The sequence below is a fragment of the Eptatretus burgeri genome, chromosome 18, assembly GCF_056783735.1.
Source record: "Eptatretus burgeri isolate ZD-2024b chromosome 18, Ebu_testis_v1, whole genome shotgun sequence".
Lineage (NCBI taxonomy): Eukaryota > Metazoa > Chordata > Myxini > Myxiniformes > Myxinidae > Eptatretus > Eptatretus burgeri.
The window spans coordinates 45,091,280-45,117,162 of record NC_140978.1 but is presented as its reverse complement, the minus strand read 5'-3'; the positions used below and the strand labels follow the sequence as shown (position 1 = coordinate 45,117,162).

Sequence of the window (25,883 nt, the reverse complement as noted above, 5' to 3'; positions counted from 1 at the left end):
GATAATAGATGGTCACTAAAATTTACACATGGAAGATAATTAATGAATACCAACTAATTACAGTGTCATCTGTAATACTATATTTATATATATATATAATTTTTTTGTTTTATATTTTTTAGAAGAAAAATGTATATATATATATATATATATATATATATATATATATATATATATATATATATATATATATACTGTATATGTATATAATTATGTATGTATATAATTATGTATGTATATAAAAATATGTATATATATAAAAGTATATGTATATATGTATGTATATTAAAAAATGTGTATTTTTATGTATATATATATATATATATATATATATATATATATATATATATATATATATATATATATATATATATATATATATATTTATCCAGCTCTGGAAAAAATTAAGAGACCACTGCAAAATTATCAGTTTTTCTGGTTTTACAATTTATAGGAATGTGTTTGAGTAAAATGAACATTTTTGTTTTATTCTATAAACTACTGACAATATTTCTCCCAAATTCCGAATAAAAATATTGTCATTTAGAGCATTTATTTGCAGAAAATGACAACTGGTCAAAATAACAACAAAGATTCAGTGTTTTCAGACCTCAAATAATACAAACAAAACAAGTTCATATTCATTTTTAAACAACACAATACTAATGTTTTAAGTTAGGAAGAGTTCAGAAATCAATATTTTGTGGAATAACCCTGATTTTCAATCACAGCTTTCATGCGTCTTGGCATGCTCTCCACCAGTCTTTCACATTGCTGTTGGGTGACTTAATGCCACTCCTGGCGCAAAAATTCAAGCAGCTCGCCTTTGTTTGATGGCTTGTGACCATCCATCTTCCTTTTGATCACATTCCAGAGGTTTTCAATGGGGTTCAGGTCTGGAGATTGGGCTGGCCATGACAGGGTCTTGATCTGATGGTCCTCCATCCACACCTTGATTGACCTGGCTGTGTGGCATGGAGCATTGTCCTGCTGGAAAAACCAATCCTCAGAGTTGGGGAACATTGTCAGAGCAGAAGGAAGCAAGTGTTCTTCCAGGACAACCTTATACATGGTTTGATTCCTGAGTCCTTCACAAAGACAAATCTGCCCGATTCCAGCCTTGCTGAAGCACCCCCAGATCATCACTGATCCTCCACCAAATTTCACGGTGGGTGTGAGACACTGTGACTTGTAGGCCTCTCCATTAGACGACCAGGTGTTGGGCAAAGCTGAAAATTGGACTCATCAGAGAAGATTACCTTACTCCAGTCCTCTACGGTCCAATCCTTATGGTCTTTTGCAAACCTCAGCCTGGCTCTTCTTTGCTTCTCATTGATGAAGGGCTTTTTTCTAGCTTTGCACGACTTCAGCCCTGCCCCTAGGAGCCTGTTTCGAACCATCCTCGCCGTGCACTTCAACCCAGCTGCCGTTTACCATTCTTTTTGTAGGTCACTTGATGTCATCCTACGGTTGTTGAGTGACATTCGAGTGAGTTGGCGGTCATCCCGGTCAGTGGAAAGTCATTTTCGCCCTCTGCCAGTCTGTAGCTTTGTTTTCCCCAATGTCTGCTGCTTGACCTTGTACTTATGAACCGCCGTCTTTGAAATTTTAAGGATGGAAGCAACGTGACGCTCACTGTATCCCTCTGCCAGTAAAGCCAGGATTGAACCCTTCTTTTCCTCACTCAAAACTTTTCTTTTCTACTCTTTTGGCATGGTCAATAGTTTTTTTTTTTAATTCAATTACTGTACTTTTGAGGGACTACTAGCACTGTTTTTGCCATCCAGCTGGTCCTATTGCAAGAGGATAGTGATGACCAAAGCAGTGGTTTTTATACTTTTCCTTGTTAAATAAGATTCCATTCAAGTGATCACCTAATCAGTACCTCACTAAGTAGAATGAGGTGTTCCTGTGTTGGAATTCAACAGACACTGGAATGGCATGGCTACCGTACATGTAGAGATGCTGATTTAAATTTTTTGGAGTGGTCTCTTATTTTTTTCCAGAACGGTATATGTATGTGTATAAAAAAAATATATATATATAAAAAAATATATATGTACTGTATATGTATGTAAAATATATAGCCCCACTCCACTATTTAATATATATATATATATATATATATATATATAAATATATATATATATATATATATATATATATATAAAATATATGTGTGTATAGTATAGCAGATAAGCACAATAATTGTGCGTTTTATGAGAAAAGCATGAATTTTCTGACATAGTTAGTGAATACCATAAGGTTTATTTTCAAATGTGGAGGGAAGTCAGATTTGACCTCTGAGGACCGTGAGAGGTCAAATCCAAGATGGCCGCCAGTCCCCCGGGTCTAACGTTCAAACGCGTTTAATTTTGGAACTAAACAGTGTAAAAAAACATTTAAGGTGTTTGAAATAGCCATTCATTTGGTGATACTTTTGAGATCGCCAGGAGCCAAGGAAATGCATTTCGATCAAGGTCAAGGTCAAATTACATTTAAAACGTTTGGACATTCTTTTGGTAAAGACAATGGATTGGACCTATGCAATATAGCAAAACTTCGCTTCCATTTTGACACTATAGGGATAATAATACAAAAAATTAACAGAATAGTCCCATGCTGCTCGTCTATTTAATACTTTATTAATTGCAATGATGATGATGGTCATGGTAGTGATCAAAATCTAACAGCCTCCAGAACAGAAGCGCAGTGCAGTGCACTTGAGCGCAGCTTTGGCACACTTGCACCGTCCAGTGCATCCTTTCTCACAGCGACGGCGGATCAATTCATGGCACGATTTTGATGCTTCGGGGAGAGTGGTCCAAAGCGGCTGCCACCCAGTTGTTTCCTTTGTGCAGCCCCAGTCAGATGGCTCTGGCATCTCTGGATCCAGGACCAATGCCTGGTTCCAACAGTTGGCCTGGTAGCAAGTGCGCTTGATGTGCTGTTTGAGTGCTGTCTGGGTTGGATGAATGTTCTCTAGAGTTCTAGACTTCTGTGTGAAGAGCTGTTTCCTAGCATGATTCACTTCCGTGCTCTCACTGGTTCGGTCGTACATTAGCACCACAAATCGCTCTAGCAGTAACATTGATCCTTCACTGACCTCACTTGGCATGCATAGGAGTTCATTGAAAGCATCATTCACCTCTGGGAAAGACTTCCAAGTTTCCCAGGCAGTCTTCTTTTCTCTGCCAGGGAATGCAGATACAGTGTTACACCCGGTGAAAGCGTGAAGGACTGGGAGAGTCAGATACTGTGTTGGATTCATTGTGGCAACCATTTCGTGAACAGCTATGTAACGAAAGCTTGACCCAACACCAAAGGCAACCCACAGCTCATTAGGAGCTGTCTTGCTGAATGAAGCTACAGCCAGTACTACCACATCAGTATCAACGGTAAGTTTGGTCACCTTCTTACACAGCATCTGCCACATGCAGAAGTAGACGAGTGTCGGCCTCCTCCTGTGAACATGGGGCAAGGCAGACCAAGTATGACTCAGCTGAAGAGCAAAGGACTCCACTTCCATCTGTTGCATACAGTTCCTTACCCTCTGCTGGAGGAAGATGAACAACTACGCGTGTCAGGAAAGCAAACAATTCGGTTTTGTTATCATTGCATCGAAGGAAGTCCTTCCAGTTCTTTGGCATCACAGTAGAAGGAGCCACTCTTTTCCTGGTGCCCTTTCCCCTCTTCTGTCTTGTTGAGGCTTTGAGGCTGGAGGGTAGGTATACATCCCAGACAAGGTCGATGCAGCTGCTTTTCTCAAGTTGAGCAGAGATGTATGGTGCAAACATTCTTTCTCCATACTCTTGAAATGTTCTTGATGTTCCTGGATTTAGCATTTGAACCACAGCTGCACCATCAAGAATTGTTGCATCAGCCATAGGCACACTATTCTTTTCGAGCAGATCTGATTTAACCCCAATCCGAATTTTCCCTCCTGTTGACAGAGCTGGCGGGGCTGCCTGGTTTTCATGGGAGAAAAAATTGTCCATGTCTCTGTCTCGTGTTTGACAGGAGATGTACAGCCTCGAAAAGAGACCACAGTCACTCTTCAGTGCTACGAGCTGTGCCTTCTGTTTTGACTTAATCTTGACCGGTGGCCTACTGAACAGTGGCAACTTGTTCTTTGGAAGTGTTTGTGTGATAGGTGTTGTACACTGTTCCAGCCTTTCTCTCACAAAGTTGGTGTACTGCTCCTCACTAAGAGTCTCGATCCTTCTCACAGTTTCAGCCACTTGGGTGTCCACGATGTCCTTGTGTCAATGACTAGTAGGTCTTGACTGTGTTCTAGAAATGGATTCCCCATCTCTTCCAGCATTGTCACAAGTGCCTCAACCTCCTTCAGGAATGCTGCTTGCACTCCAGGTTGCTGATCATGGTGATGGTGTCCAGTGTCGCCAGCACCATGCTGTTGCTTTGTGGCCTGTTGCTCAAACTCTGTAGTGATCCTTGCAATTTCTGGCCCTGCTACCATCCAGCGTCTGCGTGCTCCGGGATTGCCAGTCAGTCCAATAGCCCCACCAGAACCTTTGACCATTGCATTGTTCTGCTCATGGCACTGGTCAAGTGCCATGGCAGAGAACTTGTTGCTGGTTTTGCGCACCACGAAATTTCCAGATTTGAATTCTGATAGGACATCTGGGTGTTTTTCAGAGAGAGTCATCATGTTATGGATGTGTACGGGAAGCCATCTGGAGTAGTGTGTGTGTGTGATTAAGGGCGAACATCCATGACATGATCTGAGTCAGGGATTCCACGGACAGCTGGAAATTACCTTCACGAAGAGACCTGATGTACCGCAGCAAGAGAAGCTCCAATGACAAGGTCTTTCGCCAGTAGTCAAAGTGGACACTGGCCTTTGTTCGCTGTATGCACCACTCCTCAAAAGGTGGACTATCAAGTTGCATGGCATCAGTATCATCGGATGTGCAGTCTTTATGGTAAGCTTGTTGGAGGATTGTATAAAGGCTTGCATCTGTGACCTGGTGTGCATTGCGGGTCTTGGTGACATGGCTGGCATGTATGAAGGAATTTGCTGTTCCGGAACTTGCAATATCAGCCTGTACCAGGGTGTTCGTCCAGCCACTGTCTTCCAGCCAGTCTCCCAGCAACTTCAACGTAGCCATCTCAATGTGTAGACCACCGAACATGATCACCGTAAATGGAAATGACACCATAAATGTTTTTCTGCACAGTCTGGTTCCAAAATTAAGGACGTTTGAACATTAGGCCTGGGTGACTAGCGGCCATCTTGGATTTGTCTTCTCACTGTCCCCTCAGAGGTCAAATATGACTTCCCTCCACATCCGAAAATAAACATTATGGTATGACCTAATGCTTTTCTCATAAAATGCACAATTTGTTAAAATATGAGAGCTTATCCGCTGTACTGATATATTGTTGCGCCTATGGAAAAAAGGTGGAGTTGGCCTTGGATGCCATAGACAAGACAGTTTGGAGAACAAGGCAGGATGCCAGACTGTATCAAAAGCATGAGATATGTCCAGAGAGAAGGCTCTGATCTCCCGTCTGACTTTGAGAGCCTCCACCATTGCTGGGTGAGTCGAAGCAACATGTACAAGGTGGAGTAACCAGGTCTGAATCCAAATTTGTGATCCCAGATGAGGTTCTTGGAGAAAAGGAAGCATTTCATATTAACTGCGATGATGGGTTCCATGACCTTGCTGATGATTTGAAGTAAATTAATTGTTCTCTAGTTGAGGGAATCCGTTTTTCACCTTTTTTATGTAATGCAGTGATGTTAGCGGATTTCCAAGCATATGGAAGATGACTGAGCGTAAAAAAAACAGGGTGAAAATGGCAGAGAGGATGTGCAAGAGCAGCAAAGCAGGTTTTTAGGACATGTGAGCTGATGCCGTCCGGTCCAGTGGGAGAGTCAGAGTCGAGGACTGAAAGAACATTCTCCACATTCTCAGGTGTAAAATACACAGATTCCAGGAGCAGTTGGGTATGACCAGGGAAGGAAGGTATCTGAGAGAGAGAGGGGTTGCGGACACAATATGGAAGCAAACACAGAATTGAGGCATTCGGCCTTCTCAAGACCAGAGTCGGCTGTGGGGCACGGGAAAAGCACCGTAGGTAAACGTGGACAGTCACTGGAAAAGCACCTGAGGTAAACGTGGACAGTTACTGGAAAAGCACCGGAGGTAAACGTGGACCGTCACGGGAAAAGCACCGGAGGTAAACATGGACCGGCACAGGAAAAGCACCGGAGGTAAACGTGGACCGGCATGGGAAAAGCACCGGAGGGAAACATGGACAGTCACTGGAAAAGCACTGGAGGTAAACGTGGGAACGGCAGGAGAAAAGCACCGGAGGTAAACGTGGACAGTCACGGGAAAAGCACCGGAGGTAAACGTTTACAGTCATGGGAAAAGCACCGGAGGTAAACGTGGACAGTCACTGGAAAAGCACCGGAGGTAAACGTTTACAGTCACTGGAAAAGCACCGGAGGTAAACGTGGACAGTCACTGGAAAAGCACCGGAGGTAACGTTTACAGTCACTGGAAAAGCACTGGAGGTAAACGTGGGAACGGCAGGAGAAAAGCACCGGAGGTAAACGTGGACAGTCACGGGAAAAGCACCGGAGGTAAACGTGGACAGTCACGGGAAAAGCACCTGAGGTAAACGTTTACAGTCATGGGAAAAGCACCTGAGGTAAACGTTTACAGTCATGGGAAAAGCAGCGGAGGTAAACGTGGGCAGTCATGGGAAAAGCACCTGAGGTAAACGTGGACAGTCAAGGGAAAAGCACCTGAGGTAAACATGAGCAATCATGGGAAAAGCACCGGAGCTAAACATGGGCCGGCACAGGAAAAGCACCGGAGGTAAACATGGAGAGTCACTGGAAAAGCACCTGAGGTAAACATGGATAGTCACTGGAAAAGCACCGGAGGTAAACGTGGACAGTCACTGGAAAAGCACCTGAGGTAAACGTGGACAGTCACTGGAAAAGCACCTGAGGTAAACGTGGATAGTCACTGGAAAAGCACCGGAGGTAAACGTGGACAGTCACTGGAAAAGCACCGGAGGGAAATGTGGACAGTCACTGGAAAAGCACCGGAGGGAAACGTGGACAGTCACTGGAAAAGCACCGGAGGGAAACATGGACAGTCACTGGAAAAGCACTGGAGGTAAACGTGGGAACGGCAGGAGAAAAGCACCGGAGGTAAACATGGACAGTCACGGGAAAAGCACCGGAGGTAAACGTTTACAGTCATGGGAAAAGCACCGGAGGTAAACGTGGACAGTCACTGGAAAAGCACCGGAGGTAAACGTTTACAGTCATGGGAAAAGCACCGGAGGTAAACGTGGACAGTCACTGGAAAAGCACCGGAGGTAAACGTTTACAGTCACTGGAAAAGCACCGGAGGTAAACGTGGACAGTCACTGGAAAAGCACCGGAGGTAAACGTTTACAGTCACTGGAAAAGCACTGGAGGTAAACGTGGGAACGGCAGGAGAAAAGCACCGGAGGTAAACGTGGACAGTCACGGGAAAAGCACCGGAGGTAAACGTGGACAGTCACGGGAAAAGCACCTGAGGTAAACGTTTACAGTCATGGGAAAAGCACTGGAGGTAAACGTGGGCCAGCACAGGAAAAGTACCGGAGGTAAACGTGGAGAGTCACTGGAAAAGCACTGGAGGTAAATGTGGGAACGGCAGGAGAAAAGCACCGGTGGTAAACGTGGACAGTCACGGGAAAAGCACCGGAGGTAAACGTTGACAGTCACTGGAAAAGCACCGGAGGTAAACGTGGGCAGTCACTGGAAAAGCACCTGAGGTAAACGTGGACAGTCACAGGAAAAGCACCGGAGGTAAACGTGGGCAGTCACTGGAAAAGCACCTGAGGTAAACGTGGACAGTCACTGGAAAAGCACCGGAGGTAAACGTTGACAGTCACGGGAAAAGCTCCTGAGGTAAACGTGGACAGTCACTGGAAAAGCACCTGAGGTAAACGTGGACAGTCACTGGAAAAGCACCGGAGGTAAACGTGGCCAGTCACTGGAAAAGTACCTGAGGTAAACATGGACAGTCACTGGAAAAGCACCTGAGGTAAACGTTGACAGCCACGGGAAAAGCTCCTGAGGTAAACGTGGACAGTCACTGGAAAAGCACCTGAGGTAAACATGGACAGTCACTGGAAAAGCACCTGAGGTAAACATGGACAGTCACTGGAAAAGTACCTGAGGTAAACATGGACAGTCACTGGAAAAGTACCTGAGGTAAATATGGACAGCAACTGGAAAAGTACCTGAGGTAAACATGGACAGTCACTGGAAAAGTACCTGAGGTAAACATGGACAGTCACTGGAAAAGTACCTGAGGTAAACATGGACAGTCACTGGAAAAGCACCTGAGGTAAACGTGGACAGTCACTGGAAAAGCACCTGAGGTAAACATGGACAGTCACTGGAAAAGCACCTGAGGTAAACGTGGACAGTCACTGGAAAAGCACCGGAGGTAAACGTGGCCAGTCACTGGAAAAGTACCTGAGGTAAACATGGACAGTCACTGGAAAAGCACCTGAGGTAAACGTTGACAGCCACGGGAAAAGCTCCTGAGGTAAACGTGGACAGTCACTGGAAAAGCACCTGAGGTAAACATGGACAGTCACTGGAAAAGCACCTGAGGTAAACATGGACAGTCACTGGAAAAGCACCTGAGGTAAACATGGACAGTCACTGGAAAAGTACCTGAGGTAAACATGGACAGTCACTGGAAAAGCACCTGAGGTAAACGTTGACAGCCACGGGAAAAGCTCCTGAGGTAAACGTGGACAGTCACTGGAAAAGCACCTGAGGTAAACGTGGATAGTCACTGGAAAAGCACCGGAGGTAAACGTGGACAGTCACTGGAAAAGCACCGGAGGGAAATGTGGACAGTCACTGGAAAAGCACCGGAGGGAAACGTGGACAGTCACTGGAAAAGCACCGGAGGGAAACGTGGACAGTCACTGGAAAAGCACCGGAGGGAAACATGGACAGTCACTGGAAAAGCACTGGAGGTAAACGTGGGAACGGCAGGAGAAAAGCACCGGAGGTAAACGTGGACAGTCACTGGAAAAGCACCTGAGGTAAACGTGGACAGTCACTGGAAAAGCACCTGAGGTAAACGTTGACAGTCACGGAAAAGCTCCTGAGGTAAACGTGGACAGTCACTGGAAAAGCACCTGAGGTAAACATGGACAGTCACTGGAAAAGCACCTGAGGTAAACGTGGCCAGTCACTGGAAAAGCACCTGAGGTAAACGTGGCCAGTCACTGGAAAAGCACCTGAGGTAAACGTGGACAGTCACTGGAAAAGCACCGGAGGTAAACGTGGACAGTCACTGGAAAAGCACCTGAGGTAAACGTGGCCAGTCACTGGAAAAGCACCTGAGGTAAACGTGGCCAGTCACTGGAAAAGCACCTGAGGTAAACGTGGACAGTCACTGGAAAAGCACCGGAGGTAAACGTGGACAGTCACTGGAAAAGCACCTGAGGTAAACGTGGACAGTCACTGGAAAAGCACCGGAGGTAAACGTGGACAGTCACTGGAAAAGCACCGGAGGTAAAAGTGGGAATGGAAACGACGTGAAAATATATTCTCTCATTGTGGAAGGACAAAAAAAAAAAAAAAGGAATTCCGTCGATGGGAAGGAAGTGACGTCATTTTATTTAGAATGAGGAAATTCAAACAAGATCAGTTCTCCAGCCCGAGCCGCCCTATCAATGAGGAGGTTACTAAGTGAGCGGGTTCGACGCCCACGAAATAGACGTTGAGTGTGTGAGGAGGCGCGAGATAGAGTTAACAGGTGAAGTGTTTGAAATTTAGTGGGGGCAGGGATATTGAAGAAGAATAAGAAGAAGTAGAAGAAGAAGAAGAGGCAGTGAAGAAGAAGAGGCAGTGAAGAAGAAGAAGAAGAAGAAGAGGAAGAAGAGGAGTAGATGGATCGTTGGGCGGTTGTCGACATCGCACAGTTGCGCCGTGTGTGTTGCCAGTGAGTGTGTCCCACAGTTGTTGGTCAGGACAGTAAGGAATCATTGTTCGTGATTCCTTCCTTGTACAATGGGACTTCCGGCGCTCGAGTTTCGGGACTGTCACGCGGACGGACCTCGTTTTCGGGAGACCCTCCGTCAGCACGAGCTCGAGCTGGACCACACGAGTCGCTTCGTCAAGGACCTGATCAAGCAGGGCAAGGCCATCATCAACGCCTCCAAAGGTACCCGGTCACCTGGGCACACGCTCCGTGCCGTCATCCTCAAGATGCTTGGCGCGGCGCCATGTTGCCGTGTTCTGTGGGATGATGGACCCCGCGGGATCAATCCCCTTTCACGGCTCGGGTTCAATTTGGCCAGGGTACCGGCACACAATGGCCTTCCGTGATTATCGATTTGAAAACACACCGTGGGGTGTTAACCACGTCCACGGGGTCACGTGATGTCGGGATGACCGTCCGTTCGAGGGGAGGGATGGGATGGGATGTGATGGGGAGGATTGGGTGGGGAGGGGAAGGATGGGGAGGGAGGGGAAGGATGGGGTGGGGAGGGAGGGGAGGGATGGGGAGGGAGGGGAAGGATGGGGTGGGGAGGGAGGGGAAGGATGGGGTGGGGAGGGATTGGGTGGGGAAGGAGGGGAGGGATTGGGTGGGGAAGGAGGGGAGGGATTGGGTGGGGAAGGAGGGAGGGATTGGTGGGGAAGGAGGGGAGGGATTGGTGGGGAAGGAGGGGAGGGATTGGTTGGGGAGGGAGGGGAGGGATTGGTTGGGGAGGGAGGGGAGGGATTGGGTGGGGAGGGAGAGGAGGGATTGGGTGGGGAGGGAGAGGAGGGATTGGGTGGGGAGGGAGAGGAGGGATTGGGTGAGGAGGGATTGGGTGGGGAGGGATGGGGTGGAATGGGATGGGGGAGGGGAGGGATAGGGTGGAATGGGATGGGGGAGGGGAGGGATGGGGTGGAATGGGATGGGGTGGAATGTGGTGGAATGGGATGGGGTGGGGTGGATGGTCCACCGATCATGAAGGACCATTTGGGTCGTCAATAGAACCCACTCTAGGTAGGGACATCACACGTAAAGTCTACCGAGAGTGGGTGATGATTTGAGGTTTTGTAATGGTTTGTTTATTTTGTTCCACCTGTGTGGGTAACCCAGGTCGACGTGGTTGTCAGAGAGTGGGTGATGATTTGAGGTTTTGTAATGGTTTGTTTATTTTGTTCCACGTGTGTGGATAACCCAGGTCGACGTGGTTGTCCGAGAGTGGGTGATGATTTGAGGTTTTGTAATAGTTTGTTTATTTTGCTCCACCTGTGTGGATCTCCCAGGTCGACGTGGTTGTCCAAGAGTGGGTGATGATTTGAGGTTTTGTAATAGTTTGTTTATTTTGTTCCACCTGTGTGGGTAACCCAGGTCGACGTGGTTGTCCGAGAGTGGGTGATGATTTGAGGTTTTGTAATAGTTTGTTTATTTTGCTCCACCTGTGTGGGTAACCCAGGTCGACGTGGTTGTCCGAGAGTGGGTGATGATTTGAGGTTTTGTAATAGTTTGTTTATTTTACTCCACCTGTGTGGATCTCCCAGGTCGACGTGGTTGTCCGAGAGTGGGTGATGATTTGAGGTTTTGTAATAGTTTGTTTATTTTGCTCCACCTGTGTGGGTAACCCAGGTCGACGTGGTTGTCTGAGAGTGGGTGATGATTTGAGGTTTTGTAATAGTTTGTTTATTTTACTCCACCTGTGTGGATCTCCCAGGTCGACGTGGTTGTCTGAGAGTGGGTGATGATTTGAGGTTTTGTAATGGTTTGTTTATTTTGTTCCACCTGTGTGGGTAACCCAGGTCGACGTGGTTGTCAGAGAGTGGGTGATGATTTGAGGTTTTGTAATGGTTTGTTTATTTTGTTCCACGTGTGTGGATAACCCAGGTCGACGTGGTTGTCCGAGAGTGGGTGATGATTTGAGGTTTTGTAATAGTTTGTTTATTTTGCTCCACCTGTGTGGATCTCCCAGGTCGACGTGGTTGTCCGAGAGTGGGTGATGATTTGAGGTTTTGTAATGGTTTGTTTATTTTGCTCCACCTGTGTGGATCTCCCAGGTCGACGTGGTTGTCCAAGAGTGGGTGATGATTTGAGGTTTTGTAATAGTTTGTTTATTTTGTTCCACCTGTGTGGGTAACCCAGGTCGACGTGGTTGTCCGAGAGTGGGTGATGATTTGAGGTTTTGTAATAGTTTGTTTATTTTGCTCCACCTGTGTGGGTAACCCAGGTCGACGTGGTTGTCCGAGAGTGGGTGATGATTTGAGGTTTTGTAATGGTTTGTTTATTTTGTTCCACGTGTGTGGGTAACCCAGGTCGACGTGGTTGTCCGAGAGTGGGTGATGATTTGAGGTTTTGTAATAGTTTGTTTATTTTACTCCACCTGTGTGGATCTCCCAGGTCGACGTGGTTGTCTGAGAGTGGGTGATGATTTGAGGTTTTGTAATAGTTTGTTTATTTTACTCCACCTGTGTGGATCTCCCAGGTCGACGTGGTTGTCTGAGAGTGGGTGATGATTTGAGGTTTTGTAATAGTTTGTTAATTTTGCTCCACCTGTGTGGGTAACCCAGGTCGACGTGGTTGTCCGAGAGTGGGTGATGATTTGAGGTTTTGTAATAGTTTGTTTATTTTACTCCACCTGTGTGGATCTCCCAGGTCGACGTGGTTGTCCGAGAGTGGGTGATGATTTGAGGTTTTGTAATAGTTTGTTTATTTTACTCCACCTGTGTGGGTAACCCAGGTCGACGTGGTTGTCTGAGAGTGGGTGATGATTTGAGGTTTTGTAATAGTTTGTTTATTTTGCTCCACCTGTGTGGGTAACCCAGGTCGACGTGGTTGTCCGAGAGTGGGTGATGATTTGAGGTTTTGTAATAGTTTGTTTATTTTACTCCACCTGTGTGGATCTCCCAGGTCGACGTGGTTGTCTGAGAGTGGGTGATGATTTGAGGTTTTGTAATAGTTTGTTTATTTTGCTCCACCTGTGTGGGTAACCCAGGTCGACGTGGTTGTCTGAGAGTGGGTGATGATTTGAGGTTTTGTAATAGTTTGATTGTTCCCTCCATCACCGAAGGTGGATGGAGGTTGTGTTTTTATCCCTGTCTGTTTGCGAACAAAAAGTTGTGGATGAATTTTGATGAAACTTGGTGGACACGTTGGTTTCGTGACGAGGACAAATTGATTCGATTTTGGTGAAACTTGGTGGACACGTTGGTTTCGTGACGAGGACAAATTGATTCGATTTTGATGAAACTTGGTGGACACGTTGGTTTCGTGACGAGGACAAATTGATTCGATTTTGGTGAAACTTGGTGGACACGCTGGTTTCGTGACGAGGACTGATTGATTCGATTTTGGTGAAGATCCGGATCCGGATCTGGATATGATGATTATTTAATTTTTAAGGCGATTCTTCACTATTGAGAGATCGGGTCAAAAACGATCTAGTTCTGTATAACATGATATTTCAAAACGTGTCTTGGGCCCGATATGTTGTCATGGATCAGTCATTACATGGCGGAGGTGTGGCGCTCTACCGACTACCCTTGTAGTTATTTATATTGTCATTTACGGATGCTTTCCGACGGTTCTGTGACCCCCCCCCCCCCCCCACCCGTATCTGCTTCAGTGTCCATCGACGTGCACAATTTCAGCTTCATCACTCGGAAGCTATGAATGTTTAATGTGAGTGAGTGAGTGAGTGAGTGGTTTGAAAGAGCTCTATATTTATGAGATATGTACATAGACAGCAATTCAGTTTGAGATGGACGTTTTGAATGGGATATCGAGGTTGATGTTGGAATGCCTCAATGTCTATGTACATTCGTGGCACAACAAGCACACAATGGCCAAGGTTTCAAGAGGGAAGGAATCCCATGAAGTCCTTGAGTTTCACCTTTTTTCCTGATAATTTGGTTACAAACGTAAACTGTGAGATTACTCATCCAAGTTGCATCGTTTCTTGCCTGAACTTGCATTCTGCTTTGGAAGGGATTGAAACTTTTTCGAAGCGAAGGTTGAGGAACTACGTACGTGTGCTCTCCAGATATTCCAACCAAACTCGAACAGCAACCGTTTGTTTGACTTGCTGCGTGTACCCGGTTCATCAGGTGAACGCTTCGTGGAGTTTTCCTTTTCTTTGATGTTTTATTTAAATTCAGGTTTTTCAATGTGCTTTGTGGAACCTGTTTTTGAGGGGTATGTGTGCGTATGTGTGCGTACGTGTACGTGCAGATATTTTACATTCCCTTCCAGGTAACGCTGCTTCCTGTTTTGGTTTTCATCTTGAACTCGGCACCGTCTTTTAAAACTTACAGCCGCACCACCCGGAGGAGCGATTTCTGGTAATTGGGTCACGGTGAGCCGTTGGGTTTTTGGTGACGTTGACCAATTTAATCGTGCGGGACGTGGTGTCGCGGTTACAATAACCGTCCGGCGTGTCGACACTGCGACGTAGCCGCGGTGATGAGGGGTCCCGAGTCCACCTGCCGTGCCGCACGAGCGCAGTCAAGGTGTCTTTCCATCCGGTGCGTGGTCTACCTCTCGGACGCTTCAATTTGGTGCCAGCGGGGTCTGTTTCGCCACCTGTGATTAACGTGTCGCTACCTTCCAAATCGTAGTAGTCGGGCACAGTTGGAAGTGGAAGCCAAGTCGTTTCGTCGGGATATCTGGGGAAGTTCATGCTTCATTACGTGATCCTGCCTTGGGAGTTGTCGAATGGCTCTCGTATCAAAACCATCAGTCCAGGCATTGATTGTAGCCGCTCGTGTTCATGTCCGTGGAAGTTCATGGAAGAGAATTGGGACCAGTACATCAGTGTCTCCCTGACCGTACACCGCCATGAAATCTGACGGAGTCTGGCGTTTCCCCTCCAACGCGGACACAGTTTTTGGTATCGTCGTCGAGAATGAGCCTGATGATCTTTAGCTCATGATGGTGCGATCCAAAGTTCAAATCCCTCGAGTAGATTTGTCCATCGTCTGATGATGTCCTTGTAATTCACGGAAAAGTACGCTGACATTTGCTCGCGTCCGTCCTGCGTGTATTATGTACGAGCACTACCATGAGCCCGAGAACATTGTTCAAGATGTGTAATCGAGCAAAATCCCGAGCTGTTGCTTGAAACGGCCGACGAGCACACGTGGAGTTGAAGCCACCAGGAAGATTTTGATGATAAATGAAACTTTTCAAAAAATGTTTTCATTTTGCTTTTAACTAACGAGGGAAAACGAGAATCTTTAACACAGGAGCAGGCCATTTGGTCCATCATGCCTGCGTTACACCAAAAAAATCATTTTCAAGTCACAGACACAATCTCAAGGGGGAATGGAAAGGTACCATAAAGGTGAACAAAATGCAGTAATTTGGAGGGGGGGAGGGGAGTAAGTGACAGGGTACCGACCAGACACAACAAACATCCTTCGATGAGACCCTCAGAAATTTGCTTTCGCACACCAGGGATTGAACCTTGGCTACCTCGGTAAAAATCAGGAATCCCAAACGCGAGACCATATCGGATTGATAGAATTTGGAATGGAATGTTTTTTTTTTTGTTTTTTTTTTTGTTTTTTTTTCTTATCTCCGCCACCGAAGGTAGACGGAGGTTATATTTTCACCCATGTCTATGTCTGTCTGTCTCTGTCTGTCTGTCTGTCTGTCTGTGAGCAGGATATCTCAAAAAGTTGTGGACAGGTTGGTTTCGTGACAAGGACTAATGGATTCGATTTTGGTAAAGATCCGGATACAAGAACTTTGACATTTTAAAACTGATTCTTCACCATTGAGAGATGGGGCCAAAAACGATATGTAGCACACAGGTTGTGGACGTCTCAAACAACATCGGTCAAAGGTGAACAACTTCGGTGAAATTTCTGAAGTCTTCAATCTTCATCTGATCAATTTGAAATTTGAACAGGATTTGCATATCAGGTCACTGAATTCAACCACTTATTATTATTATTATTATTATTATTATTATTATTATTATTATTATTATTATTTTATGGTCAAATTTGCTTTTGGGATTGCACGATATCGTTGTTGTTTGTTCCTTGCGAAATCGAAGATTCACAACGATATCGATTGGTCTGGTCTATGATTCTGTTTGTGACTTTGCATAATAATTTTGCCAAGTGTGTTGGTCTGTCGTGTCTGTTTGTCCGTTTGTCCCATGGTTTTTTTGTCCACATTTTTCAGGCAATCGTTCTGAAATGTTTTGTGTATGTAGGTGACCGGTCAAGGACGGCAACGCACATTTTTTTTTGGTTGGGATTCGGATCCGGATACTCGAATTTTTAAAATGTGATTCTTCACCATTGAGAGATAGGGCCAAAAAGGATATATAGCACAACATCTCAAAAAGTTGTGGACGGATTCGGATGAAACTTGGTGGACACGTTGGCGTTGGGTGTGTGCCAAGGAAGAAGTGATTCAATGTTGGTGAAGATCCGAATCCGGTCCAGATACGAGACTTTTTATTTATTTATTTAATTTTTTTAAGTGATTCTTCATAATTGAGAGATGGCGCCCAACGGTGATTCTGGCGCACGATATTTCCAGAGGTTTTGGATGGACTATGACAAGACGAGGTGAAGATAAGTTGGGTAGGTGACAATAACATGGTGATTAGATGTTGGAGGTCCACATCCAGATCCGGCCTATCCGTGGGATGCAAAATGTACATTGTTCAGCCGAGCGGAGGTACGTGCTCTACCCAGTGCCGTTCTAGTTTTCTATGATTTTCTGACGTACACGTACATACAAACGTTTACCTGATTTAATATAGTCAAATTGAGAGGCTGGGGTTCACCTTTTCATTCATTTAGGACGTTAGTGATGTTGATGAAAGGATTACCTCCATCTTTTGTCCCTTCTCTACCTGCCCATTGTCTTGCAGAACTGTCCAATGCACAGGTGAAATTCTCACATTCTTTGGAAGTTTATAAATTCCAGTTAATCGGTGATGCAGAGACCGATGATGAAAACAACATTGGTGGGTTTATTCGTTCATCTGTTTCTGTTTGCCCGTGTCATGTACGAGGCCAGGATTTCAAATCGTTTTAATCGTCCTACTCGTTATGATTGTTAGGAAATGGAGTTTAAAGTGATTTTGATCAGAGAGGCTTTTGTGAGTGTTTTTAAATTTCGTGATAGCTACCTGAGTATACCTGTGAGTGTAAACCACCATCTCGGGTCATCCCGACCTGTGATCTTTTCTACCCTCATGAACCCTCCGCTGCCTCTCCCCACATACTAGCAGGTTGTTGTTTCCTTTCCCTTCTTTCTCATGTTCCTTCATCCCATTGTTGTTGCCACATGCTGCAGCACTGCCCCACTATCAGTGCGTTGCCTTCTACCTTTTGTCATCTCGCTCTTCCATGAGCCTAGACTTTGTGTCCAAAACAAAAGGACCGTCGTGTTTGTCTTGCAGTCGTGTCTCTGAAGGAATTTTCTCACGTCTTGCTGGAAATGGATGAAGAAAGAGCTCGATTGGTATGAGTTGCCCCTCGTACTCAGAACTCGAATTCTTGAATGCGTTATCGATGGTCATTGTGCATTCGGTCATTTTCCATTGCTCAGTTTGTGTCGTTCGTTGTGCCCTGACGAGTCGTGTTGTTTTTGCAGATGGAAAATGCTCCAAACATCCTGATAACACCCTTGGAGTCATTTCGAAAACGCTTGGAGGTCGCAAGGGTAAGAACCCTGGATCCCATGATCATGTTCGCAGCACAAAACTTCTCATCATTTCCGTGACTATTTAACAACCAGCATTAAATATGTTCGTTTTCATACCAAAGGTGCCAGGTCATCGTTTTCAGATCGTCCATCTATCCGTCCGTGCGTAGCAGATTTTCGTTACCGCGCTAACTTGTGAACCGCTGAAGAGATTTTGATAAAACTTGGTCCAAGGATGTACGATGATGCAAAGATGAACCGATTCAATTTTGGGTTGACGAGGTCAAAATTTGATGGTCATATGACCTCCCAATTGAAAATCTTTTTTTTTATCACGATAACTTGTGAACCACAGGAGGGATTTCAACCAAACTTGGTGCAAGTGCAAACTGTGTTGCGCAGATGAACTTATTCAATTTTGAGTTCAACAGATCAAAGGTCATGTGGCCTTTCAAAATCATAACTCAATTGAGAAGCACCTGATGTTACCTCACTCCCTCACTTCCTCCAATTTTAATGTGTCCTCTAAGATTAAACGTAACAATGGGTTGACATCCAACCTATGTAATTGATGCATTGACATGAAAATTTTTTTCTAATTTAAACATGACATCTAATATATAAAGCTAATTCCAACCACTGATTCACTGATATTAATGATCGGTACCTTCTGGGTGATGTAGAATGCTGAAATTTTGCATGCCGATGGACATCGAAGCCGATACACCGGGGGAAAAAAAAATCACAGAACCGTCGGAAAGCATCCGTAAATGAAAATATGAAAAAATGCAGGTGAACGACCCGTGACAATGGGGAAGCATGGTAATTTTGCATGTCGACTCCAGTAGTACTCTCGTACTCTATAGTACTCGACCCCGCTCGTACTCTCTGAAGATCTGGCCTCAGATTCCCCATGTCCAGTCACTTTTGCATACAATATTAGGACATGATGACAAGTAGACATGTCTTAACCCTTGGAATTTTGGTTGCCCCACCCTGGGCTCCCTGGAGAAAAATCTGGCCGCTTGGGTACGTGGAGGTTGGAACAGTGGCTGATAAAACAGCTCGGGTTCAAATGGTTTAACCAGTCATATGCCGAGGCGGTCCATCTACTTACATATTGCGTCACTTATCTTGATGTTGCCTCTTTTGGCCTACCACCTGAAAAACTGTACCTGAAAAAAAAGTCTTCGAGCCAGAATCCTCAAACAATTTTTGATGAGTCATGATAGCACATGTAAGAGATAAATCAGAGGATGGAATGCTACCAACTAGTAAACAGACTTTGTAGAGCTCTTGTATAAACACTGCCATCCGCTGAATTCTCAATAAATATGACACTATGTACAGTATAACATTCCCTGCATTTTTGTAAGAGTTAAATATTTTTGATGAAAATTGTGACACGTATGCTTGGTTCATCCACATTTCATGAGATCAAATTGGTCTGTGCCTTCGACCGCTCGTTTCCTGGATTTGTTAGGTTTTGTTCCTGGTCACTCTTTATTTTGCACTTTTATTTGTGGCAGTTGGTTGACTACTGTATGCCCAGGATAAACTGGGTCGAATCTCCAGTTATTAATTGTATAAATAAATACCCAACTGGAGCAGAGAAGTGAGGAATCAAATGGCAAAGGGAGGAGAGGAAACCACTTTGGTGAATACAAGAACAATCTCAAATTCCAGTTTCCTGTTTCATTGCAAGCAAAGAATGGCAGATGGAATTAGAGATAAGGCAAGTTTGTGGAGTAATATTGATGTTAAGTTAGTGGTGAGCCGAGTAATTCAGGTTGATTGTTACATCTTGCTTGTTGATGTTACGGGTTCGGCGGGGGTCGCAATGGGAGTTTTTGGACCCACTTCCCGGCTGATGACCCTGAAGCGGACGAGCAGCAGATAACTTTGCGGCACGACGGGTTTCTCAACAACCACAGATGCTGTCTGAGACTTGATTGAGCAGGGTCCAGCATCCAAATCCCACTTTACTTTCCTTTACTGGCAAATTAATCACCCCAGATCAGGACTGTGCTTCCCAACCCTCCACTACTGTCAATCAAAATGGCTGAGCAATACCATAAGTGGAACGTTGGCTATTGTCTTGACTTTGAACTCGTAAACCTTTCCTAGGAGGTTGGTGGCAGGATTTGCACTCTGGCCACGATGAAAACACTTCATTCTACAAAAACGCATGAAGTGATGTCGCCCACCAGATGGCGGTCTCCTCAGGTTAACCTGAGGTGGTCCCTTCGGGTGGGTGCTTGGGATGTCCTATCCCGATGAGATATCTGCCTGGGGGTGGGCAGATGGAGGTCTCTGGAGTACCAGTGAAAAGTGGACGCAGCACTGCGCTATGGTGCATGATCCCCATGTATGTAAGCCCCCTTAGGCCTAAGTCACATTTGGCACGGTGGCCGTAGGGTCTACAAAATCTACGGCCACAGCAATTATAGGGCGACCGCAGTATTTCCACGGTCACACAATGTACCAGTCACATATGTTTTTATTTTTCGGGGAGCCGCACGGCGTATTTAGAAATTGTGGAGACCGAAAACGTGGGGGTGCCGTACGGTCTTTGATTTGATGTCGCACGGTGACTTTAGGGCGTCCCTGCGGCGGCCATAGAATTTTCATGGCAGACGCAAGGTAGCCTCAAGGTGCCCGCAAGGCGAGCGCAGGGGGGCCCTAAGGCGAACATGCGGCCAGACGGACGGTAACGAGTGGGTGTATATATATATATATATATCTATACCAGTTCTTTTTTACTGAAATAAAAATATACCAGTATATATAACTGAATATACTATAACTATAATATATATATATATATATATATATATATATATATATATATATATATAACTGAATATACCCATTCAGAATACCGTGGTGCCCCCAGAATCCGAACGCCCCATTGTTTGAACAAATTGGAATCCGAACAATTTTTTTTGAGAAAATTTTGCCTTAAGAACCGAACAAAACGTGGCGTTCATGTTTTCACGTGCGTCTCCCCCGCCTGTTCGACCCGCATCTTCGTGCTTTGTTCATTCAGTTCGTCGGTGAAAGCATCTCTCGTGTGTCGATCGCTACTTTACCTCATGTTTTCACCTTGATTTGTGCTGTTTATTTTTTACTCATCTTGTGTTTTAATTAATAACAAAAAAGCAATCCGATCACGTGGTGTGACGGACTGTCGGGCAAGGATTTAATTTCACAGAAAAACCGGTTGTAATTTGGAATATCCATGATTACCTCAGCCCGATGCGTTTGATGAAAGTGATTGTGGTTCTGGGGGCATCATGTTTGATGAGCTGCCCTGGGGGCAGCGCTCTCGCAGAGTGCGCGAGTGATCGGAACCCAGGCCGGAGCACGAGCCTGTGTGGACCTTTGGATGTGGTGATTGTACCAGTTTACATACAATACACCGCCACCGAAGGTCATTTACTCATCTTATTTTACCTTAAACATGGGAAATTTCAGTTGAAAGTGTCTTGAAAGTGGGTTTTCTTTGGGTCCACGAACGGATTAATTCACTTTCCATTATTTCTTATTGGGAAAATAGTTTTGGAATCCGAACTTTTTGCACTCCGAACAGCCTCCTGGAACGAATTAAATTCGGATTCTGGGGGCACCACTGTATAGGCAAACACCTATACTCCGATCTCTAGTGGTAGTGCACGGTGGACGCACGGTCAATGCAGACTGCCACGGAGGCCGCACGTAGGACGCACGGCGGGTGTAGGGGAACCGTGTGTCGACCCTGCGTTGCCCGCAGGTAGTCACACAGACCTTAAGGCCACCATACATTGAACACAGGGACGCCTTAGGACTACCCTACGGCGACCGTGGAAATAGTGCGGCCACCGTAATTTCTTGGGGGTTGGCAAAATTCATTTTTCATTGATAAGAGTCTACGGCAGCCACACGAATAACGCAAGCCCACCGTACACCCTACGTACGATCCATGTGGAACACATCTACGTCACAGCTTGGCTTGTCAAATTGCTACGGCCAACGTAGAAATGAAAAAAGTTATAACTCTGCGCTATAATTCCATGGCGACCCCTACAGCCTGTAAAAGATAGCCATACGGTGTAGGGCCACCCTGAGGCCACCTCAGAAACTCTGTGGCCGCCGCACGTTTCTGTCAATTCGGGGGGGGGGGGTACAGCCGCTGTATCCTAGCCGTAGAGCAAATGTGACTTAGGCCTAAGTCGGTCATCTTATCACCATTTCCACACATACAGGTGCCTCAGTCATTCTGGGAAAAGGAGATAGGAAAGAGTGATAGACAGAGTAGTGAAGCAGATGGGGTGTGGTGTTGACCCCGACTTGCGTGGTAACAAACGAGGTGTGTGGTTTCTGAGGAGGTTCTGGTTCTCAGAACAAGGTTCTGAGGAGAATCGCTGTTGGTGCTCTTGATGCTCGAGAGTTTGTGGTTGATTTAACGAAGTCGGCATAGGAGACTGTCGAAGCAGGTTTTTCCAGCTACCTCAAAACAGTACAAAAGAGTAAGTTTACATGCAATCCGTTTATTCAATAAAACAAAAGAACACTTCCGTGCACAGGAAGGAAGGCCTCAACTCTCATTGATATTGCGAGCTGAAGACTTAAAACTTACATTGAATCTTGAGTATATATACAGTTTTTATCATGACATCAGAGGGACTTTTGTGGACTTCAAATTTGCAACATAGAGAAGTTTTGGTTTGTTTTGGAGTGCTGTTTTCAGCCTCGGGAAGGGGTGTGGCGAGGGAGGAAATAGAAAAGAGCCATGATTTGCCTTGCTGACGAAATGGTCATCAGACAAGGTTACTAAACGGATAAGGTTTTACAAGGTTCTTTTTGACTTGAACCGAGAAATGCGTAGTCTGCTCTTAACTGGCTTTCTCAGCATATACATTTATGAAATTATTTTCAAAGCACTAAACTAAGACGATTTTGTATTTTACATGATTATAAATTCAACTAATAATTCAGTTTCCACAAGACAATATCGGTGAAGAGGTGGTGTCCACGTCTCCACGCTTGTTCCATTGCGTTCCCCAGGCACTTGGCATGGTTCTCCTCAAACTCTCAAATTCTCCACTCGGTCCACACCACCTTTGCTCGATCGACCAAACACTTGACTTTGAACTCTCCAATTCGACCACGAAACCACGAAATCGATCTCCGAACCCACTCCACTGCCAACCAACCAACTGCACTTTCTTCCGACTCTGCCAGGCATTTTATGGCCCCTAGTTCTGTCTTCTCCAACGACCGCCTTTCACGATCCAGCCACTCTGATTGGCTGGTGCTCTGTGATCCATTTATTGTGATTGGCTACAGGAATGCGGGGGCAAGCCTCTGATGCCTTGGAGGTGATGGAAAGGACTGGGCAATGCATCTGACGTTTATGTGAATGCCGAGCCATGCTTGAATTTGCTGCGCGAAAGAGGGTGCCGTGTTCGATGCATAACATTGAAGCATTGCCGGCTGGATTTGTGTGGACAATGGCGTGGTTCGTGCAATGAATGTTGTACGTGGTTTGAGTTTGTAAGTTTGAAAGTACTTGAGAATTAGAAGCGTTTTTGGATGGATCTTGAGAATGAGGAAAAAACAATGGGATGGTTCTAACGACACTCACAACACATCTTTCCCTTCCACTGATATGAGTGAGGATAGGTAATTCAGCTTGACAAAATACTACAGATATAACTAAACTCATACATACTCCCTTATGTGTCTTCCAGGGGGCTCTGAAAACCGCCACATTGTTATGGCCATTCCATCACACTGAACATGTTTTGTAACCATTTTGTGAAATAAAAGTCAAAAACATTGCCATGATTATGAAAGCAGTCAGTTTAAAATTTATTTTTATACACAAAGTCGAGGCTCGTGGAGGAGCTCGGACATGAAACGGATGAGGATGTAAGAGAACAGAAGGTGGTTATTGACCGGTAAAAGGAAAAGTCGTGGAATGGAAATTAAAAGTGCTTGGAAGATGTTCTTTGAGAATTGCCTTCCACATACTGTTCAATCGTGCTCTTCCCCCCTGGGATTCATGCGAGCGATGTACCGCCATGTCACGTTAGCCCCCATCCTTTACCCACAATCCTCCTTCCCCTCTCTAGCTCCTTTTTTTCTACTTTGTTCATTAACTTGCTTATTGTGTGCAAGAGTTGTACTTTCCATCACCTCGTTCTTCCGTGATCCTTGATCTTGTAGAGATAAAATTATATAATAGTTTGTTCACACCATCATCCGGTAACGTGTTTTAATTTTTTTTTTTTAATTTGGAGTCAATTTTGTGTTCTGTCTCGTGTACACTCTAGGACCTGCGTAAGAAGTTTGAGAAAGAGTCTGAAAGATACTACAGCCTGCTGGACAAGCACGCAACCATATCAACAAAGAAAAAGGAGACGCAGATCCGCGAGGTAGGACAGGTCGTAACTCGTACTTTTTGAAATGTAAGCAAAACTATCCAATTCAGTGTAGAGACTGTTTGTGGTGTCCACAATGCAGCAGAGTTTCATGTTGGGTTTTCATTTTGAAATAGTCATGCTGAATGGTCGAGTCTTATAATGAATGCACATCATCTCAGGGTTTGTCATACTCCCTCTCCCCAACCACCCAAAACCCCTTTCCTTCTCCTCAAACACCACAAAATGAGTGCTCCATGGTGCTCATATGAACACATAATACTGCTATTATTTTCAAATTAGTACCTTTCACCTTGTGAGGGTTGATCTGCACGCACCTGTTTGGCCATCATAATTACATTTGAACTGGCCATAATGGAGAGATTCCATTTGTCCACATTGGCTCAACGCTCGCTTCCCTCCCACAAACTCTTCTCTCATATTTTTTTTTCTCTCTTTACTTTAACATCGTTCCAAGCATGCTGTAACCCATTTTGTGTCCTTTTCAAAGCGTGAGTTCCTTTCTGAGTCGCTGCCATGTTTGCAATTTAACAGGCGCACATTGACTTGGTCTGCAGTCCACCATCTTTTCCACAGATTGGTCCACTATCTCTTGATCTCTGAACATAGTGCCTGGGACTTCTTTCTAAACATTCTCCTTAATCTTTGCAGGTCTTCCTCTGAGGTCTACATGCCTGAATTTTTGAAGTTTCCATTGTAGCCTCACTCTTAATTAAAGACTGGTCAGCTTCACAATCTTGAGGGAGATTATGGAATCTATAATTACAGCAGACCTCAAAACTCATCTCTTCTTTGTCTCTCATTGCTGATCATCAGTTTGGTTTCTGTCCAGGTCACTCCACCTTGAACATGCTGCTTCTACTATTCCAACAATGGATGAACACCCTCATTCTTATAAAGGTCAGGGCCATTTTACTTGGCCTTGCAGTCTTTTTTTTTTTAAGTCCTGCTATTCCTGTCCTATGGCTATTGCCTCCACACCCTCCCTGTCTCCCCCTCCCCCCACCCTGCCAGAAAAATAATACTACTGCTCAGATGTGGTGCCAGTGGAAGCGCTGCATCATGGTGCAATCCTTAAATTTTTCAATGTAGATTAGTATATTCAAATTTGGTCTGAGGGAACATTAAAGGTCATGTGGTACCTTTTGGAAAGAGTAAACCATTGTCTCCTGGTGCTCTGGCCAAATTCTGCACTTTGGATTAGCTGTGTACCATTCCCTGCAAAATGTTGGAGTGCTGTTTTCTAGTCTGGAGACGCACACTACAGGAAAACAATGCTGCAAGAAGAATAGACCAGGCCCCATGATCAGAAACCAAACACCACCACGGAAACCGAGATGAGAGACACAGATAGAACAAATGAGAAAGGAGACGGGACAAATACAACAATTCATGAGATGAAACTGAAGTCGAAAAGTAAAAAAGGAAAACAAAAACAAATAACCCGAAAAGATTCCACCGCGAATGAGGGAAACAACAGTAAAATGTGTCAAATCCCCGAGAGAAAGATAAGGTTGAACATTTCTGGAGAGGAATTTATGAAGATCCGCAAGACCATAACAAGGAGTTGTAATATGTCTGAAAGTTGGAAAAGAAAAGAAAAAAACATCAAAAGGAAATGCCCCCAGTGATAAATGATGAAGATATAATGGAAACAAGATATCTGCGATTACAAAGCGATCATCAAGGGTAAGCCAACCCCGACCTTACCTCTGATCGGGGGAGGCTTACCCACGATCCAATGAAGGCCATATTT

At 45.1% G+C, this 25,883-nt stretch overlaps 2 protein-coding genes across 9 annotated transcripts in view; one reads left to right on the top strand and one right to left on the bottom strand.

Moving 5' to 3' along the window:
* CEP44 (centrosomal protein 44) overlaps positions 1-9,523 on the bottom strand; it is a 30,974-nt gene extending 21,451 nt beyond the window's left edge. Inside the window, exon 1 of one of the 2 annotated variants that reach the window (XM_085863445.1) lies at positions 9,505-9,523. The gene's annotated coding sequence lies outside the window, so the exon portion shown is untranslated. Of the gene's footprint in view, positions 1-9,300; positions 9,320-9,504 lie in introns of those variants that run through there. The other variant, XM_085863444.1, reaches the window with a different exon arrangement.
* A 167-nt stretch (positions 9,524-9,690) lies between these two features.
* LOC147009017 (rho GTPase-activating protein 26-like) overlaps positions 9,691-25,883 on the top strand; it is a 62,268-nt gene continuing 46,075 nt past the window's right edge. For 4 of the 7 annotated variants that reach the window (XR_015053127.1, XR_015053126.1, XR_015053128.1 and 1 more), the window contains exons 1-5: positions 9,691-10,229; positions 16,924-17,019; positions 17,458-17,519; positions 17,652-17,720; positions 24,020-24,121. Coding sequence is in view for 4 of the 7 variants with exons in the window: in XM_085863437.1 (XP_085719563.1) it covers positions 10,076-10,229; positions 16,924-17,019; positions 17,458-17,519; positions 17,652-17,720; positions 24,020-24,121 (483 nt within the window). In the remaining 3 variants the exon portion in view is untranslated. Of the gene's footprint in view, positions 10,230-14,282; positions 14,386-16,923; positions 17,020-17,457; positions 17,520-17,651; positions 17,721-24,019; positions 24,122-24,959; positions 25,028-25,883 lie in introns of those variants that run through there. The other 3 variants (XM_085863438.1, XM_085863440.1, XM_085863441.1) reach the window with 3 other exon arrangements.